The sequence below is a fragment of the Medicago sativa genome, chromosome 4 (assembly GCF_051527215.1).
Source record: "Medicago sativa cultivar Bolivia chromosome 4, Bolivia_mono, whole genome shotgun sequence".
Classification (NCBI taxonomy): domain Eukaryota; kingdom Viridiplantae; phylum Streptophyta; class Magnoliopsida; order Fabales; family Fabaceae; genus Medicago; species Medicago sativa.
The window spans coordinates 101302101-101323061 of record NC_140752.1 but is presented as its reverse complement, the minus strand read 5'-3'; the positions used below and the strand labels follow the sequence as shown (position 1 = coordinate 101323061).

At 33.3% G+C, this 20961-nt stretch overlaps 3 protein-coding genes and 1 long non-coding RNA gene across 5 annotated transcripts; 1 reads left to right on the top strand and 3 right to left on the bottom strand.

Annotated features, from left to right (window-relative positions):
* Positions 1–62: 62 nt before the first annotated feature.
* On the bottom strand, positions 63–1476 carry LOC146934821 (protein C2-DOMAIN ABA-RELATED 4-like). Its single transcript, XM_085706768.1, has 4 exons — positions 1328–1476; positions 1019–1228; positions 657–752; positions 63–561 (listed from the first exon to the last, which is right to left on the bottom strand). Exons 2-4 carry the CDS (start codon positions 1175–1177, stop codon positions 271–273), a joined length of 546 nt encoding a protein of 181 aa, XP_085562894.1. The 5' UTR covers positions 1178–1228; positions 1328–1476; the 3' UTR covers positions 63–270.
* Positions 1477–6252: 4776 nt separating this feature from the next.
* Positions 6253–11530, bottom strand: LOC146934820 (uncharacterized). Its single transcript, XR_015007912.1, has 6 exons — positions 11035–11530; positions 10062–10245; positions 9421–9555; positions 8623–8722; positions 7619–7716; positions 6253–7017 (listed from the first exon to the last, which is right to left on the bottom strand). It is a non-coding gene; the product is annotated as an uncharacterized LOC146934820 (long non-coding RNA).
* Positions 11531–15295: 3765 nt separating this feature from the next.
* Positions 15296–17313, top strand: LOC146934819 (nuclear localized protein). 2 transcript variants are annotated; one of them, XM_085706767.1, is made up of 7 exons: positions 15296–15697; positions 15772–15905; positions 15970–16071; positions 16149–16214; positions 16344–16416; positions 16564–16677; positions 16765–17313. In XM_085706767.1, the coding sequence occupies exons 1-7, from the start codon at positions 15427–15429 to the stop codon at positions 17055–17057; spliced, it is 1053 nt and encodes a 350-aa protein (XP_085562893.1). In that variant the 5' UTR covers positions 15296–15426; the 3' UTR covers positions 17058–17313. The 2 variants fall into 2 exon arrangements, with proteins under 2 accessions (XP_085562893.1, XP_085562892.1); XM_085706766.1 differs by having other exon boundaries at positions 16564–17313.
* Positions 17314–19553: 2240 nt separating this feature from the next.
* EIF3G1 (eukaryotic translation initiation factor 3G1) lies at positions 19554–20961 on the bottom strand. The gene is made up of 2 exons (XM_085706764.1): positions 20563–20961; positions 19554–20275 (listed from the first exon to the last, which is right to left on the bottom strand). The coding sequence occupies exons 1-2, from the start codon at positions 20903–20905 to the stop codon at positions 19740–19742; spliced, it is 879 nt and encodes a 292-aa protein (XP_085562890.1). The 5' UTR covers positions 20906–20961; the 3' UTR covers positions 19554–19739.

Sequence of the window (20961 nt, the reverse complement as noted above, 5' to 3'; positions counted from 1 at the left end):
AACAATATGATACTTGTTGACATCCGGTAGCAGACTGACTAGCAAAATACATGAAATACAAATTGAGTACCAATGGAACAAGCTTCCAATAACATGCAATAAACAAACCGGAGGAGAGGAGAATGAGGGAAAATCATATATTCAACCCTACAAACAATGCCCTAAAATCCAATAGAGAACGGATATTTTTGTTCAACAAAACAAGCCTTATATGCAGTCTCTAGTAACAACTAATGAAGCAAAGAATGAAAATTTTCATTTAATCGAAGCTTATAAACCCTTGGAACCGGGAAGATCGATCCATTGCAATTGAATTTCCACTTCACCACATTCAACATTTCTCAATCTAAGGACAACATCTTGGACAACTTTGCCATCGGAATAAGTGATGCAACTCTCCTCTGCCAAGCAGTTTTGTCTGCACGGCTGTATTCTGCTGATTATAGTACCATCTGGGAGGCCTTCTAAGTTCGTCTTTAAGGCCTCTATATATGGTGAGAGGTCAAAATCAGCATCTCCCATTTTGTCATCTTTGCTAAATGTGTCGTAGTCATACACAGTCTGCAATATTCAATATTCAGTTAAACTAGGCAAATTAGTTTTTTTCTTTTTTAATTCTCAACGTCTCCATCAATAAATAAAGACGAAAAATTTACCAGTTTGAATGGAAGAACGGGATCTGTGATAGATAGTGTAAGGTCTTCATTCCACTCAGGATTGACATCCTTTTTAATCACATGAGTCTTAAGTCTCTGAAGGACAAAAAAAAAAATCATGTTTGAGTGTATTTTTAGAAAATATATTTTATACAAACTTACTATGCAAAGTTTTCTATTCAATTGATCATCAAATAAATTATGTGCATTAATTAGCATGGTATGGTAATGTACATATTCAGCACCAAACCAACAATAGCTCTCAAGCTAAAAATCATTACTACACAATACATACATGCACGTACATATATATAGATAAAATCAAAGGAAGGAACTTAGGATGATGGAAATAGAAAGATAACCTGCTTGCCCATCTTAACGACGGCATATGGATCACTAGTATTAACATCACGAACGGCAAGGTTGACGCCACGCTTAATGCGGATCCTTAGAAGTCCGAGGAGGTCTTCCATCAATGACTTACCGCTATCTCCCCCTCCGTTATGTGGCGAACCTCCCATATATATCTCTCTCCCTCTCCCTTAAGTTAATTTTTTTCGTTTTCTTTTACACTACAAAAAATAGAAACAAACCAGAATGATTCATGACTAGTTACCATCAAATAATAATCCAGAATTGGAAAATGAAACAATATTGAACAATGAGCCAACCAGAATTCGGTTATTTCAGGTGGTTGTTATAGAAAGTTGACAGTAAAATATTTGAATCCTCAGGTTGGGGGGGGGGGGGGGGGGGGGATTATGTGTGAGTTGCGAGGCACACAGGAAGGAAGGAAGGGTCAAATTGAGATAGGTTGACAAGCAAAGGTTTCATTTGTAGTTTTAAAACTAAGAAGGAAAATGAATGAGAGGTAATGGCTTCACAATTGCATGGTGCCATCAACGTGTTCGACCCTCTTTTCATCTCTCCGTCAATCACGCTCTTCACTTTCTAATTTTGTGTCCTCATCTCATTTGTCAAAACTATTTTTTTACTGTTTTTTCTAGATTACCCTCTCTAAATTAGTGGATAAATAACGTGGACCAATTAAAATGAACAATGTGAAATACATTAAATAAAGTCAAACATATAATTACATACATTTTAAGTATTTTGAATATATTTTTGTTATTTACATATTTATCCCACATTCAATTAATGGGTTTTTATGTTTTAAATCAAGAAATCTAATGAAATCTTTTGTTACATCATTTCAATTGTTTAAGCATATTTTATTATATTTTCTTTATTGTTCTTTTGTTTCATCTCTTCTTTTTCTGCAAATTTTTTTACACCATTTTTTTTAGAATTTTTTTACACCGTGTCTTAGTGTTTTTTCAATCTTGGTTCTTCTTCTCTTACAAATTCACAAAATCCATTATTTTTCTACTCTAGAAAAATCTAAAAAAAATAGTATAAACGTTATTTTCTTTTACAACTGTTTGATTATATACTCCCTTGCACCCATAAAAGAATATATATTCTCGTGTGTTTATATATCAATACTAGTTTAAACGCCAGTTTTTTGACATGATGAATAAACATTATATTTTCCTAAGATAGAATATATTAGTCTAAAAATTATTTTCTTTGATAAGAATAAAAAAGATATTAGTCTAAACATTATGCAATTAATGAATTTAAAACACCTTTTTGTTAAAAAATATATTTTAAAACACCTAAATTTCTAAAATCATAGAACTCGATTTTTGTTATATGGATTTTTTTTTACCGTGTACATGTTTGCACATGTTAAACTTGCATATATTAAGAAGTTTAAAATAGTAAAATTGTGTCGGAACTTGTGTATTTTATATTAAATATACAAATTTTGTTATGCTTTTAGTTTCTTTTGTTAATTTATATTTTTTATATTTTCAATAAAAAGTAATCGAGTATTTATATTTTTATGTACATGTGTCGCTCCCTTGTTGATTTTATTTTACTCTGATTTTTATTTTCTAAAATTTATTTTCTATTTTACTATGATTTTTATTTTCTAAAATTTATTTTCTATTTAGCATAGAAATATCACCAAATTATCTTTGGATCCAAATTATTAAATAATGTTTAACTAGTTATCACTTCTTATCTTTTAGCATCGTAATTTAATTTAAATTTTAACTATGAAATAATTAATTCAATAAGTTTAATTTTAATTTTTTTTGAAATATATTTTTTTGTTTTTTGTTTTGTTTTGAATAAGTCAAATTAGACCATCGAAATTAAAATCGGAGTGAATCAAATTAGACCATGATCCGTGAGACGTGATCATCAGTATACCCACATAATGATCTTTACGCTTTAATGTTACACTACTTCACAATGAACCTTAACTGAGGATTCTTTAAGAATAGTGCTATTATAATTATTGAAGTCTCACGATTAAGTCGTACTTAATGTTCAATTAAATGAACTAATTATTCTTTTAATTAGTCGAATGATGGTTTTTTCATTCACCGACAAAGGTTCGACCTTTCTACCAAATTGTGGATATAACGACAGTGGGACTTAACTTTTTATCAGATGAATGACTATAATGAGTCATTCGTATGGATCAAACGAACTATAATGAGCCTTAACTTTTTATCAGTTAAATTGTGATTTGATTTTTTGACAAAGGTTCAACATTTCTTCTGCATCATATAACCCAAAATGAAACTTAACATGCGATCAATTAAAATAGAGCAAATTACACTCCCATCCTCTAAAAGAAGTTTGAATTACACTCCCCTCTCCTCTTGAGTTAAAATATACACTTTTCTCCCTTGAAAAATAAAACTTATACCCCCATGAGATGCTTGAATTACAACCCCCTCCCTTAATAAGTAAACGCACTACACTTTAATCTATTTTAACATAAATAAATATTTTTACAATATCTACAAGTTTGAAAACACCATTTAAGAAGAAAAAATAATTCATTTCTTTGTAATTTAAGTGTCAATGATGATTAAATTTAAATATTTTGTTATTAATTTTATAACTTAGAATATAAAATACATTTTAAATGTGAAATATTTTCTAATATGTTTTGCATAAGAGGCGGGGGAGTGTATATTTAACATAAGAGAGGAGTGGAGTGTAATTCAAACATCTTTCAAGGGAGAGGAGTGTAGTTTATTCATTAAAATATGGTCATATCATTTTATAACCTAGGTTAAACCTTTTTTATGAATCAGATGAACTATAGCGAGCCTTCGCGATTACTCGAACTGTGGTTAACACTTATTTATTTATTGGATGAAATCAATGTATGTCCCACCACTTTGTGGGGGTTCAATTTTCAAAGTGTAGACCCACAATGATTTAAACCAATAAGAGAGTGAGTATTAGGGAGGGTGTTCAAAAGAGAGTGTTGCTAGCCTTACTCTTCTGACAAAGGTTTGAGCTTTCTTCTGAATCAGATTAACTATTGTGTGACTTAACTCATTTTTGATCGAACTGTTGTTAGTTATTTTATGTCAATGGTTTGAGCTTACTTGTACATCAGATGAACTATAATGAGACTTAACCTGTGATTAGTCGAAATGTGCCTTGTTCCTTTTTTGACGATGATTTGAAATTTATTCTTGAATGTATGAGCAACAATGAGACTTAAATAAAGATCAATAAAAATTGTGGTTATCACATTGATTGAAAAATGTTCGACTTCCCCTGAATTGGATGATATATTTTGAAAATTGTTAAAGAATATATTTTATATTTATTGTAATGAAATAAAATTTTATTTTTATTTTTATCATATCTAATTTTTGTTTAAATATATTTATTCGATTTTATAAATACACATGTCTTTCCTATCATGATTTTATTTAATTTTCTCTTATACTATACTACTAAATAATTGCTACTAGTATCTTATTTTGTTTCCTTTATCTTTCTTTCATTGATAAAAAAAGTAAAGAAAGTAGAGACTAAGTTGTATCTCTTTATATTTTTGGAAATATAAAAGTGAATTATATATTTTTCAGAGACTAAATTAGGTTTTATAATTTTTCTCAAGAACTAAAACGAGTCTTCGTTTTTTATAACTTGTCAAAAAAATATTTGTTTAAAATAATAGCATTTGGTCATCTTATAGATAAAATAAGATAACGTTTAGACTAATATTGTAATATATACAAGCATATGATAATATTTCCTAAAAACAAAGCATATGATAATATATAATAATCTAATTAAGAAAAAAATGTAATTGATGTGAGAAAAAATAATGTTTTGGAATTATTTTTTTTCCGGATCCAAGGTTGAAAAAAACAAGATTTGGTACAAAAAAATTGTAGAAAAATAAAAATTTGAAACAAAAAACATTATAGAATAGAGAAGAACAAAATTTGTCTAACACTTTTTTTTTTTTGAGGAAAAATTTGTCTAAACAATTGAAATGTGGAAATAAAATATCTCATCAAATTTTTTGATTGGAAAAATAAAAGCACATTAATTGAATATGGGGTAAAGATGCAAATAACAAATTCTATGTAAAAAATCTTTCCATATTTGATTTAGTTAATAGAGTATACATTGTTCAATTTGATTGGTTGATATTATGAAGGGTAAATACCCCCAAATCATGAAGGGGTAACGTAAGCCCTTTTCCCTGTTTCATTTCATACCATATCTACGCAAACCAAATTAGAAAAAGAAAAAAAAAACATCTCTTACAAATAGGAAATATATAATCTTTACAAGCAACTTAAATACCATCTTATTATTAGTCACTTTGTAAAAACAATTGTGTTTAATTATAAGTCAACTAGTCTCTCTATCTACTCACGGTGCAAAGTAAAGGACATTGTCCATCCAAAGCCATACTTTTTTTTTGTTACAATCCAAAGTCATGCTTATTTATAGAAGGATTAATTTATCTTTCTATGATATGATTGATGCACTCTCGATATTAGACGGTTCTTATCAATATACCCAATATTGAGTAAAATTTTAGAGAACTGTTCACAATGGCTACAATTGCTTATATCTGCTTGCATTAAATGGTCGATTGACAGTTTCTACCCGCAGAAACTGTTCATTGTTAAAAAAATGTTTAAAATTAATTTCTTTTGTCCTGTTGCATTAATTGGCTGAACATTAGATTAAATTTATTAGTTTGTATCTTGTCTTATTTCATGCAAATGTCATAACTCGAGTGGCCTTTTTAAATTTTCGAGGCACTTTAAACATTGAGGGATCAATATATCATTAAAATATGGAGCTTCGACTGTTGTGTCCGTTTTTTAAATTTCTTTTCATATAAAGGCATTATTATAATACAGTAAATCTCCAAAAGGATCATCCAAAACAATAAAAATTGAATTTTATAGTATCCTCAAATTTTTTATAGGGGATGTCCCACAACATAAAACCTATATGAACCTATCAACATCTGCATCTGCAGAATTTGCAGTGCAGCGCAGGGCCTTTCTCTCCAAGGCTCTTTCTCTCTCACGCTCCAAGCCCTTCCTTTCTCTCCAAGGCTCTTTCGCTTCCCTCATGTAGTATTTAAAGGCAAGAGCCTTGCCTTGCCATCACATTTTGCAAGCCAAAATCTATGCTTCTTTTTACTTCATATTGTGCTGTATTATGCATTTTCATGATGTTTGATAAATTTCCATTTTTCATACTCTACAATTGATGATGCATGTCTAATATTATATGTGATACAACTAAGAGCTTATCTCATTGGTATGCATTCTTTTTTATTCTTCTTTACAGCATAAGTAGAAGTGTACATGAACATCTTTATGTCATTCTCCATCATGCAACTTTATGCCTCTTCTTTGTCTCCCAGAATTCTTGAAGGAGGAACCACGCCAGCAGAAAGCAGTATGAAGGCAAGTCAAAAGAACACAATAATTAGAATTATACTTTTCTACATTGACAGCTACATCTATTTTATCCCTAACAATTATATTTATAATTATACTTTTAACCCATTATTGTCTTATGCAGAGTCTCTCTTCATTCACAACATTCTTAGTACAAAACAGAGGTATATGGCTAAATGTGTGTGTGTGTGCGTGTGTGTTTGCATATATTATTAAGTGAAAAAAATGATACCCTATCCTGCACAAAACAATCAAAAACCAATTGCAAGTTAAAAATAATAAACTTTCTTCAAGTTCGCAACAGCTTACAGTTGAATAATAAAGTGAATGAATGAAAAACAACTCAAAACTAGATTACAAGTTCTACACAATTGTTTTCATTTTTTTACTTGCAGTGATAATTTGTATTATGGGCAGCAGCAAACAAGCATGTAACAAGTCCTCATCACATCTGCAGATTTGTGTGGATCCTTCATCAGACAATTCCGCAAAGCGTTTGGATAGCAGCCAAGCAGGTATGTCGACAAGAATATGATCTGCAGATTTGTGTAGATTAAGAAAGATGCATCAGTCATCCATAAGACGTCTCCAGAAATTATAATTTTACCAATGTTACTAAACATGTGTCTCCAATAAAATTAATAAAATTAATTCTTCAACAAGCAAACATGTGTCGTCTTACTAATTTTTGTTTCTGTAATTTATTCCTATATTATTATTGTTATTATTATTTGTATTCATTCAATCATTATATGTAAGGAAAATATGAGGAATCCAAAAGGCATACAATGGAATTCATGTTCACACTTTTACTATGAGAGTTTTCTATAAGGTATGGCAAAAGAAAAATTGGCTTGCAAGTCCATTATAATGGTTAATCATGTTTATCAGTCATGTGTTTCACTAGCAAGTATTCTCCATAACCAACATTTGAAAACTTTTGAGCATATGTTGGTTACAATTGTATTAAACGAAAAACAAATTCAAAAGATAAGTCCAATTAAATAATTTAAATTTAATTTAAATATGTGTGTGGTTTCATGAGAAGTTTGAACAAATAAATCGGACTTTGATTCATAGGTCAAAGGAAACAACAACCAAATTTGGAAGTAGTGTTGTAAAGGGAAAATTTGGTACCTCTAACTTTGCAACACTAACAAAGCTCAAAATTGTGCTTTTCTTCATTTGAAGCATCAACTATACCAACATATGCAACAAGCTTGAGTCCTAACCACCTGATCAAAAGAAACCAGCCGTCTCTTATACTGTTGCGAGAATTAAAAGCTAAAGTAGAGAAAATAAACTCAAAGTGAAGGAAACAAAGTGTGATAAAAGCAATACAAAGCCAAAGGCAAAACAATGTATTAACAAACTTTTTTAGAGAAAAAAAATCAACAAGAGTTCTGCAGCACTGACATCATATCCACAAATTCCACATAATCAAGGGAATAACGTATAACAAAGTTGTAAAAATCAAACAAATTCAATTGATGAAATGAAAAGGATATTGAAGAGTCTTAATCATTATGATGCCCTTGGATTTAGCTGCCACAAAAAGATCTATGCAGCAGTTATGAAAAAGGAATACCGGAAAAAGGTATTCATCGTTATCAAAAGAAGGCATGCAGAACTGTATATCGAAATAAAATGAAAAAAATTTGGATACCCATTTTGGTTCGATTCTTGCATGGAATTTGTAGAGAAGAAGTAGAGAATCAAGACTTGATTAATGAAAAGATGTCATAGTTGCTTGAAAACTCCGAAAAAACATTACCCATTTTTCTGTCTAATCCATAAGATGTCTCCAAAAATTATAATTTTACCAATGTTACCAAACATGTGTCTATTGTAAGAAAAATATGCGGAGTCCAAGAGGCATACAATGGAATTCACGTTCACACTTTTACTAGGAGAGTTTATTATAAGGCATGTCAAAAGAAATATTGACTTGCAAGTATTCTCCATAACCCATTGCAAGCTAAAAATAATAAACTTTCTTCAAATTCGTAACAGCTTACAATTGAATAATAAAGTGAATAAATGAGAAAGAACACAAAAGTGGAAGGCTAACACTTTCTTTAATATAAAAAAGAGATTCACTAAAACAAGTTCTACACAATTGTTTTCATTTATTTACTTACAATGATAATGTGTATTTGGACAGCAGCAAGCAAGCATGTAAACAAGTCCTCATCAGTAGCTTTGACAGCTCCTTCATCTCATAGTTTCTCAAGGTGTCACCTGCAGATTTGTGTAGATTAAAAAAGTAGCATCTGCCATAAGATATTAGCTTCAACAAGGAAGTATAACATATGTTGCCATTTTATTAATTTTTGCTTCAGTAATTTATTCATATATTATTATTAATATTATATATTTCAATTGTTAAATGAAAGGAAGATATGACAAGTCCTAGAAGCATGCAATGGAATTCATGTTCGCAATTTGACTAAGAGAGTCGATTAAAAGGCATGGCAAAAGAAGTATTGACTTGCAAGTATTCTCCATAACCATCTTTTGAAAACTTTTGTGGTTATGAAAAAGATCATAACAAGTGAGTGTGTTTGTTACACAAGGTTTCATGGGAAGTTTGAATCGTAAAACAAAGAATTTGAGTTAAAGTCAAAGGAAACAACAACCAGATTCAGAAGCAATGTTGTAAAGGGATAATTTGCTACCTCTGGCTTTGCACTAGCAAAACTCAAAGTATTAACAAGGCTTTAAAAAAAAAAATTGATAAGAGCAGAAACACAAATCCAAAGGCAAAACGATGCATCAATAAGATTTTTTTTTTAAAAAGGGACTCACCCCCCAACTGAAGTTTGCAACGAATTTCAAAATTCAATATGTCATATGATAAAGTTTAACCATTTCCACCTCTTCCACAAAAAACAGATAAAAAAAACTTTTTTCAAGAATATTGAATTATTAATATATACCTAATTCATTTCCAAGTTTAATGGCATCATTTTGATGGCTACTCTTCCTTCCTGCCAGGACTACTTCCACAAAGACGTGCTCTCCTGAACTTTTATAATCTTATCTTACTTTTTGTCTTCTTTTGTATTTGTTACCTGCAAACATGCCAAAAGTTTCACAAAAGACGATTTACAAATAGTCTTGGACAAAATTTGTAACATTTTTTAGCTATGGCAGCAAACATAGTTTGAAAAAAAAGGGCCAGATTGTATGTCAGATATGGCAGCAAGAAAAATACAGCTATAGCAGAAAAGGCCTTAAAATGTGGGAAGAAAAAACAAAGAGCTACCGTGTAGGTCAGGAATATAAAGCCTTCCCCATATCAAGTTCAACCTTCCCCGTAAAAAACAAAAGTATTCATTGTATTTCAATTCCCTTACCTTCCCCAAATAAAGCCTAAATATTAACAATATATTCTTACATGTAGTAGTATTTGGTGGTATTTAAAGTCTTGCCATCTTATTCACTTGCATATCCATCCTTTTCTAACCCTTACCATGTCCATAAAGTTAACATTTCATACTGTTCGTTTCAGGAATTTATTATTATTATTATTACATGAAATGAAAATATGAAGAGTATAAGAGGAAAGAGAACTTACAGAAGGTCCATCTAGATGGGGAGAAATGGTTGTCTCTTATCATGCCCCCCTCCATGAATGGGTTTCCTGAATTTGTCACCTGTGACTTTGCAGCACTAACAACACTGAAGAGTGTACTTTTCCATGCATTGGAGCACCAACTATGCCAACATCCTCAACCAGCGTGGGTTCTAACCCCAAACACCTGTTCAAAAGAAATCAACCTTCTTAAACTCTTAGGAAAATTAAGTTCAAACAAAGAAAATGAACTCAAAGTTAAGGGAAAGTGGGAAAATCTAAGAACACGATAGGGAATAAAGTTTGTGAGAGAAGAACACAAAGCCAATGGCAAAACATAGTATTAACAAGACTTGCAAAAAACTACTAAATTGATGAAAAATTTATAACACTGACAGTTCATGTATCAAAACAAATCTAAAAGCATATCAAGTTACTCACATGTTCTATTTTGAAGTTCAAAAAAACTCAATTGATAAAACGATTTCTACCTAAATCATGTATAACTTAGATACATATGTTAATGCAACAAAGAGAAGTATCACAGTTTTTAAGTCAAAAAGGTTTGTATGCAACTTAGAACATGTTCTTTTTTATAAAACCCTAACCATTATTATTTATTCATTTATTTTTTAAAACCCCATTCCCCGTCCTTTTTTATTTTTCATTTAATTTTATAAAAATCTCATTTTGAAGCTGTATGGGCCAAAAGAGGAGTGTATTACCAAAACAAGACGTTCCAAAACTCAATCTCAGACTCTAAGAGAAAAGTCTTTCCCGCAAAACCCGACATTAGGTTCAATCGATTCAAGGTGGTTAGGATTTTAGAAGAAGAAAAAAAAAACCTATGTTACAAGTATAATAACAAACCTTTTAGGTTCAAAACTTAAAAATCAACAAATCAGAGACCAATGAAAGTACATGCATAATCAGTAAAAAACAAAAAACGAAGCTAAAGACAGAGATGAACCCTCACTGTTTTAGATCTAAGCTTTGGTGTTGAATCTTTTTTCATCTATGCTCCGGTGTCGTCTGCAGTTTTCATCTCTGTGTGTGGTTAAGGTCTTAGAAGCTGTCGTAGGTACCACCGTCGCTTCTAGGCGTCTAATATCACGATCTGATAGAGGGTTGTCGGTAGTAGTGGTCGTCGACAAATGTCCTCCATTCAAACGAACACGGCGGATCCACGGTGGCGGGATAAATGAACGCGGCTAGCAGCAACAAAAAATTAACTTAACAGATCTGAACAATAAAAAGGTTGGCTTTGTAGAGAAGGAAGAGATGAGTTCAAAATTAGTGGTGGTATGGCCTAAGAAGGCGGCTGGATGGCAATGTTGAGGCGGCTGTGTTTGGTGGAGATATGTAGAGAGAGAGAGAGGAGAGAAGAGAGAAAGAAATAAGACAGAGAGTCATAGAGACGTTGGTAAAACGTAGAAGTCTCTAGATATTTTTTGAGGGAAAGCTTCTGGATTTTTTTTTTTTTAAGAGGAGAGCTTCTAGATATTGTTAAGTGAGTTATTTAATTTTTTCAAGGGAAAATAAAATAAATTATAAGATAAATAAATAAATTAACTCTTAACCCTAAATACGTTTCTACTTTAAAAACAACTGTTACCATTTTATTTATTGGACCCTTCGGCAAAACACTCAATTATTTAAAATAAACAAATATATTTCCCTCAAAAAAAAAAAACAAATATATGGTATAATTTTTTTTGTGGTGTCCGGGGTTCGAACCCGGACCTTGCATATATTATGCATTGTCCTTAGCAACAGAGCTAAGCTCACGGGGACAGATATCATCAATCACATTTTCGTAATACATTCTCTATTCTCTATTCAAAACAGAAAAAAAGAGTTTCTCTATTCTCTATTCACTGCAAAAAATATTGATATTACGGTGAACAGACATTCAAAACTAAACCTGTCAAGGATATTGATATTCTCTATTCTCCTCTCCTCCGACACCGCAGTCTCAAGGAAACGATGAGGATGAAGACGAGAAGATATCATTGACAGGTTTAGTTTTGAATGTCTGTTATTAATATTAGTATTAATTATTGGAAATGAAATAAGAATCTTGCTTAATATGTTTTCTTATTTTAATTTTCAGGTTTAAGATTTTTGTTGGAGTTGCTGCAAAAAATGGTGGATATTGATATTACATTCAAAGAGTTGAAGGTGATTGATGATATTTTGTTGATATGTAGTGGTTGTTTTTCGTTCGTAATGTATAAAAACTGATTATTTTTTTTCCGCCATATTGCTTGATTAATTGAAGAACATCGCAATTAATTGTTGGTTTGTTACTTTTTTTATGAGGACCAAAAACAAAATTGACTATATTTTTTAGGGACCAAACATTTATTTAACCCAGAAAAATGAATATGTTCCAAGGGAAAAATTATTAATTGTTAGATAACACGTTTGAAATACGAGAATTGATGCAAGAATATTGTGTAGAAAATTTTAAAGTTTTAGTGTTCTACACTTTGTGTCCGTGTGGTATGCACATCGTTCAGTATGTAGCCTATCGTCGGCTGTAGCTCACATAATATTAATTTATGATCATGTGTCATGTAGAAAATGGACGACGTGCAGTCCAATGTCAACCGTTTTCCACCCGTGCGACGCACGGGCAGCACACTAGTTACTTACATACGGTAGACCACTTGCTCAGCTCGTCCACGTAGAATCCACCATGAACTAGCAGGTGGCACTTGAGATGTTGGTTGGTCTTGTGTCTTCAAAACTCAATATGTCTAATTTGGTTGTCACTGTAACATCCCAAAATCAAGGAGTATAAATTATTAAACTTTGAAAAATTAAGATAATAATTTAAAAGTTCAAATTTAATTAGATTGATGATTTAATTTAACATAAGGAGTGGAGAATTTCGAGGACGAAATTTCTTCAAGGATGGGAGAAAATGTAACATCCCAAAATCAAGGAGTATAAATTATTAAACTTTGAAAAATTAAGATAATACTCCCTCCGTTTCAAAATGAGTGTCGCTTTAGCCAAAAAAATTTGTTTCAAAATGAATGTCACTTTCAGTTTCCAATGCAATAATAACTTTTTCTTTTCAATTGTACCCTCCAATTAATACTATGCACACTACTTCCAAAGTATTACTTTTAAAACTAACCAATAGTTGATGATTTTAATTAACAAAAGACAATGTATTAAACTTTTAAAATTAATATCAAAGGAACAACAAGATGAGTTAGTTACCTAGTATTATGTAAATTGGATCTATTGGGATTTATAAAGCACTCTTATAAATAAAACCAAAGACATGTTACTTTTTTTTTTTTTGAGGAACAAAGACATGTTACTTAGCTACTAAAACACGTAGAAGAAAAAGAAGAGAAACAAGAGGAAAATATGCTTTGGTCGGTGACGAGAAAATCAGCCGTTAGTTTCAATTCATTCTAGATTTTAACAGGTGAGTAATCACACCCTTTAACCCTTCCATGGTATATTGATTTTGAAAAGAATTATAGTTTATTTGAATGATTTATTTGATGAAAACCTAACCCTATTAGTTGGAGGTTTTATGAGAATCTACATATACGTGTTACGTGAAGGATTGCTAATGTATTAGTTACTGTAATATACTATGTAGACGTAAAGAGGATTTTATAGAGATAATTAATATATTGCAAATTATGTCTACTATTTGTAAATGTGTTTGAGATGTGCTATACGCTCCACTTGGATGAGTCTAGTACTCCACAGTTACTTACCCAGATGAGTTATGTGCTCCATATAGATGAGTCTTGTACTCCACATGAGATGAACTATGTGCTCCATATAGATGAGTCTTGTACTCCACAGTTACTTACCCAGATGAGCTATGCGCTCCATATAGATGAGTCTTGTACTCCTCATGAGATGAGCTATGTGCTCCATATGGATGAGTCTTGTACTCCACAGTTACTTACCCAGATGAGCTATGTGCTCCATACAGATGAGTCTTGTACTCCACATGAGATGAGCTATGTGCTCCATATGGATGAGTCTTGTACTCCACAATTACTTACCCACATGAGCTATGTGCTCCATATAAATGAGTCTTGTACTCCATATGAGATGAGCCATGTGCTCCATATAGATGGGTCTTGTACCCCATAGTTACTTACCTAGATGAGCTATGTGCTCCATATATGGATGATTTTTGTACCCCATACTAGATGAGCTAATGCTCCATATAACAATGTTATTAATAATGATATTTTGATTGATTTAATTGTATTTACTATGTATGTTTTAAAGACTATTTTAGAAAGAAAGCGGATACCATGGTAGATTTTTCCGGTTACCGCGCCGGCTGAGAACAATACTCCTTTTTAAACTTGTGTGTATTATTCAGTGGGATTTCGTATCTCATTAGAGTGTTGTTTTCAGATTTAGAGACTAAGACGAAGACAACTGATGACATCGAAAGCTGAGGAGCTCGACATTTTAGAAGTGCCACTTCATTATAATAGATTGATAGTTTGAGAATTAGTGGACAAAATGCCTACATAGTACTCCGATTTTGGTAGTAGTTACTGAATGCCCAATTTTGAGTATTTTAATCGGTTATGAGCTTTTTGGATGTATAATTATTATTTCAGAATTTTTCGAAGTTTGTTTATCAAACAATTTATAATTAATTTTTCGTATATTTCTCCAAAATTATTTTTGATATTTTTCTGTAACGTTCATTAATTAAAACTTTAAAATTGGACGTTTCAGTCACCGATATGGACAATGCTATGATGAATATCGTTGTCAAAGTTCTCCCTGAAACATACGCTATACTTTGTTATTTTCATATTATGAAGAATGTAAAAGCTAAGTGCATCACGAATTGTAGAGTCAAAGCGAAGCCCAAGGATTTAAAAGTTGTTGAGAAAGAAGTGAAGGAAGCGAACGAGGAGAAACATTGTGATGTTGAAAAAATCATGACGGCTTGGAAAAAGTTGGTCGAATCTCCTACGGAGGGTTCATATGCAAGTGCATTATTGAAATTCAAAGATGTATGCGAACTATTTCCAAAGTTCCTTCCAAAGTTCCAAAGATGTATACATGCCACGCTGGGGGCATTTTAATTAGTTCGTATGGGAATGAGCAAATTTTGATGGAAGAAGAGCAATTTTTTAAATATTACGATATTTAATTTCATAAAAATGGATTTTTGTTTTGGTCTGAAAGGTAAACAGGCCTTTAGCGATGAATAATTGTTCTTCTCCCATATGTTTTTGATCATTTTCACCTACATAAATTATCTTAGTGATGTGCGGGTTGGCCCAGCCCAAGAGAAAAAGAAGAAAAAGCATTTGCCTTCCCGCGCGAGGGTTTTGTCGATTTAGGGGCAAAGATGGAAACGGAAGAACCATGGGAATCTCTTGACATCGACGATTCTGATCTCTCCAACTTCCTCCGCCCTTGCAACAACAACAACCACCGCATCACCGCCGATACTCCTCTCATTCCCGGTCCAGCCGGTGCTGTTCAGTCCGCCATGATTCAACGCAGAACCCTAGGTTCCTCCAACACCCTTCCCACTCAAGAATTCGTTAGGCACGTTCTACAAAATGGCCATGACTCTGATCTCGATTTCAACTCCAATCCATGGCTCTCTGCTCAAGGTAAGGTTTCTTAATTCATTTCCCTTTCGTTCTCAATTCAACTGTTGCTCATGTTTCTCTTCTTTTTCTTATAGTCCATGTGGAATCTGTTACTCCTTTGAACTCCATCAAGAAGCATCTGAACGGTGAAGGAAAAGTTCCAAGTATTGTCGCTGTTATCAAATCATGCACTCCTAACGGTTTTGGAGACATGACGGTTACCCTAAAGGTCCTGTTCTATTCATTTTTCAATTCAATTCAATATGCTTCTGATTCAAGAGTTTGAATTTCAGGATCCTACGGGTTCTATTGGTGCTAGTATCCACCGCAAAGTCTTCACTGAAGGAGGATTTGGAAAGGATATAACTGTTGGTTCTGTTCTACTTCTCCAAAAGGTACTTAACTTTCTCTTGCTTGATTCATTCATTGATTTTGTTTTCTTTTTTCCTTATACTCAACAAAACAAATACAGGTTGCTGTGTTTTCACCTAATGGCTCTACTTGCTATCTGAATATAACACTCAGCAATATACTCAAGGTATGTTGTCATTTTTTCTGTTTTGCTTTCACATTTCAATTAGCTTACATTATTCACAATTTGATTGATCAATAAGATTCATTAGCAGGTATTTGTTTGTGTGCTTTATTGCTTGTTCATTCTATATAGGTCTTTTCCAAGGACAGTGGACCTCCATCAGAACAAATCTCGGCAATACGAACTACACCTATTAGCAGTGCAGGTAGATATTTAAATTTCCCCTGTAGCACCAATATGACTCATGTTCCTTTTGTTACAACTTCTTGCCTTCAATAGAGGAATGGAAATCGTACTATTCGTTGACTACACTGAGTTCATATGTTCATTAGTTCGCTTTATTTGCAAACAGAAAGACAGGAAAAGTCATGGATGCCACCAAGCAGTGTGCTGTCTTTGCCACAAGAAAGAACTCAAGGAATCCTGGATAATCTCAGAGTAGATTCAAGGTTCAGAGAAGTAGCAGGTAATGGTAAACAAAGGGATGAAATTTTGGTTTTAAGTGGCTGTCATTTTGATAATGGAGGTGATCAAAACCAAAAAACTGCTTCAGATAGAGAAAACTTATCGCTGAGACAGGATATTGTTAGACCTGTCAAAGCAATTTGTGGTGGTGAGCTTGAAAGTGAGATGGAAGACCAACAAAACCATCCTAATTTGGGCGAAGGAGTCAGTCTGGTGGGGAATGCTCAAGCCAATAGTTCTTCATCAAACTCGGCACATATATCTGTTGGCCCAGAAACTGGAATGGAAAACCACATGGAAACTCAGGAGACCATGAATCCAAAAAGTTCAATTCCGCAATGGACAGATGAACAGCTGAACGAGCTGTTGTCATTTGACTGAGATGACAATTTCTATTTGTCAAACCAAAGTAATAGATGATGCTGATATACTTAGTTTACATGTATTTTGGTAGTGCAACTTTTAGCAGTTTAATGGTGAAACACTGATAACTGGACACAATTTCAACACGGTATACCCGGCACGTGTTTTGTAAATATTTCCACACAATACTGCCAGGTTAGTTTGGACTATGGAAGCACATTTGGGATTGTAATTAGATATTTCAATTGCAATTATCTTGATTCATGTTGGGGAATATTTTACATAGCATCCACCCACTCACAATAGCAGAAGAGATAAATTTTATAACTTAAAAAAATGAAAACTGTTGCATCCAATTTATACAACTCAACATGTAATTGTTAATTTTATATAACAATTTTATCTTGTAGAATACTAAAAATTTTCCTTTGGTACAAAGCCTTCATTTTCATCAAACAAGTATATTTATCATAGTCTACTGATAAAACCATCATTCACGGCAATGCCATAAACTTTGTAAAGGTAAAACTTTTTTGAAGTATCCACCACTCACCAACCATTGCCAAGATTTAATGTTTTTCTAACTGCATCTAATTGGAAGAATAAATAAACCAAGGCATTTGCAAGACTCTAAAGAATGGAAAACCACGTCACTGCCTGCTAGATTCAAGGTAGTAGATACGCTTGACCACGTTACTGTAATATGTTGCCTTATCGCCACAGTATAAAATCCAATGCCTTTCCTCCATTGCTTATCTATGTAGGCTTAATTTCACTGAATAGTTAATACTGTTTGACTAGATAGTGAAGCCTCAAATGAAAAGACAATATTTACCACAGGAGAAGCTCAATTATAACACCACGAGAAAAGCATTAAATCTACATTTTCATGAAATAGCTGGCATTGGATCTACGATGATAGAGATCTTATTACAGTATGTTCACACGACAGTAAAATTTGCAGTACATTTTTTCAGTTTTATTTTAACTGATGACACAGGAGAAAGTAAGAGCAAAAATATGAATGACTATATACTAATATATTTGTCATAAATCTATTTTGCTCCACCCTAGATGAAGATATAAAGAGGTTCATCTCAGTTTCGGATAATCACACGAGTTTAAGGGTAAGTTATGAACAACTACCTATTTTGAAACCGAATTAGAAAATATCGGATAATTTATGTTCCACCACCCTAGATGGAGTTCCACCTTTCTCTCCACACCTATTGTTGGAGATATACCGTGGTCCTTATCAAATCCGACCACTATCTTTTTTTCTTCAGAAAAAGAGTTCTAGCACTTTTCAAGATATTGTTTTAATTCAAAGAAGAACATTGTATACAATTTATTTGAGTGTATGCTTAGATGGACAGTGTGTTTGACAAAATCATAGCAGTAATACTCTAGAGTTTACTTTTGTTTTTGCCAATATAATAATGGTTTGCCATAATTCTTACCATCTCGCCGCCAATTCAAACATGGACGACAAATACGTGTATAAAAATATTAGAATAAAGTTGTGAATTCACACATGAAAACAAAAAAAACAAAAAATACATGAAAACAAATTCTGCTAAAATCAATTTATAATAACATTAACATAATCATAAATATCGGATAACTTTTTGTTTGATTTTCAGGCTTCATTGGTTTGGTCCAATCTGCATACATCTCTACCCCACTCCCCTCTCTCAAAAGCAACTCTCCCACTTCCCCCGTCGCTCTTACGAGCACAGACCTGAAGATCGTAAAAGATCTGGAGTTGCAATGACCTTCTCCTCATTGTAATTAGTTGGAATTTTGCTGTGTCCTCACTCCACACCTATTTATGTTATTTTCCCTCTTTATTATGTATCTTTGGTCTCTGCAGTGTCAGACAAGAACATGTTTCTTTCAAACGGTCATCCATAAGTTATGTGTGCTTGATATTTAAGGCCAAAACGATGGAATTGCTCTTGGTCTTTGCTAACAATATTAAAATCAAATATTGGAACAGCAACAAACAAACAACATCACAGCATCTCATCATTAACGAAGTGTATCTTTCGTTTTCCAGTGAAATTAATTTTGGATTTTGTAATTACTAAAGTCATTGAAGAGTTAAATAAAAGGCAATTGCAAAAGATACATCACGAGCCAACGTAGAATTGATTTGCGCAGAATCATTTCTATAAACAAGAATTGCTTGTTTCTAAGAAAAACCAAAAACCTTTCTAGCAAAAGCAGACGTGAGGTGAAGGAATTAACATGCATTTACAGGACGAAAACCCACATCCAAACATGGGTTAAAAAATACCAAGCAAATACAGTAACGATCATGTCAGGAATTTGACAAACACACAGATACTGCAAACCAGGGGCGGAATGTGTATGTTTTTGAAAAATAAACAGACAAATATCAAAACCACTTTCATATTTTTCTCTTCCCAGTATAAAAATCAAAGAATGCCACCTTGTGAACCATGCAACCAATCCTCATAATACTAATTATTATCAATAACCAACAAGCAATTTTGAGTAAACAATCCTTATAATACTGATTATCATAAATAACCAACAAGTGATCTTGAGAAAACATTTACTTCTGAATAATACAATTCAACACAAAGGAAATAGATGGTCCTGAACTCGGATTACAAAAACTGGTAGACTTCCGGAGATAAGAGAGGGGGCAAAAAACTCAAGAGCACCCAATGCTTAGGTTGTTCTTGGGGTGGCCCATTCAACTCTCAGGATGAGATTGTCGTAGCCATATCCATTGAGTTTGTTGATAGCCCTCTGAGCATCTTCCCTGCTAACAAAGTTCACAAAGCCAAAGCCCCTACTCATGCCAGTCTTTTGATCAATAGCAACATAGACCCTACTGACAGCACCAAAAGGCCGGAAAAGCTCAAGCAAATCAGGCTCCCTTGTGTCCTCCGAGAGGTTGGTTACCCGAACAGAATTCTCATCGTTCCTCCGCCTCATGTCAGAGCCAGTAGTCCTCTCCGCACCAGCTCTCAGGCTAGGAGGTACATATGCACCCTTTGCTGAGGCAGCTGAAGCCCCAGGAGCAGCATCTGTTGCAACAGGTTTATCAACAAAAGTCTCAGGCGGCTGTGCGAGATCCTTATATGGACACCTTGAAGTCCAATGATCACCCTTCTTCCCGCAAGTCCTGCATACCATAAGAACAGCACCTTTATTGAATTGAGACAGTGGGTCAGCAGTCTTTGGATCCTCCTTGTTGGAACCTGTTGTTGATACAGATCATGAGATGAGATTGATAGACAAATGCTACAATAGACTAGACTAGGTTGAAAGTGAAATTAATTAAGACAACTAAGCTAAATTCATGTGTATGCAAGAAATCCCAGTAATTCATCATCTAAAGTAAGGAAGGAATTTTGTATAGATTCAATCCGAACATTCTTGTGTGATTGTGTAAATCCCCTGGTCGCTAGATAACTAGTCTAGATTCAATTGAATTGAAATTGAAATGTAGCATCTCTAGAAAGAGAAAGATAAAGAGAAAAAGTACCAAGTGGTTTGGGGCGTTCGAGAAGGATCTCTTCGGTGGAGACCATAGTGAGGCGGGCACCGACGTCTTCATGAACGGCGTCTCCGAACTTAGGCCAGGAACGGCGCTCAACGGCGCGTTTGCTGAGACGCGCGTTGGCAAGTTTGCGGGTGCGAGTGGTTGTAGTGATCTTAACCTTATTACCATCATCATCGAATTTGTACTCAATAACCCTTTTGATTCCATTTTCATCAGGACCTATCACCTGACGTGGTGGTAACAGGAAATCCAGATCTTCGCCATCGTCTTCCTCCAATTCTCCCCACCTTAGCTTCGCCGGTTCAGCCTGAATTGCCGCCGCCATGTCTGATTAGATTAGAAGAACACAGACCCTAAGCTGCCTGTTTGTTTCTTTGTTCT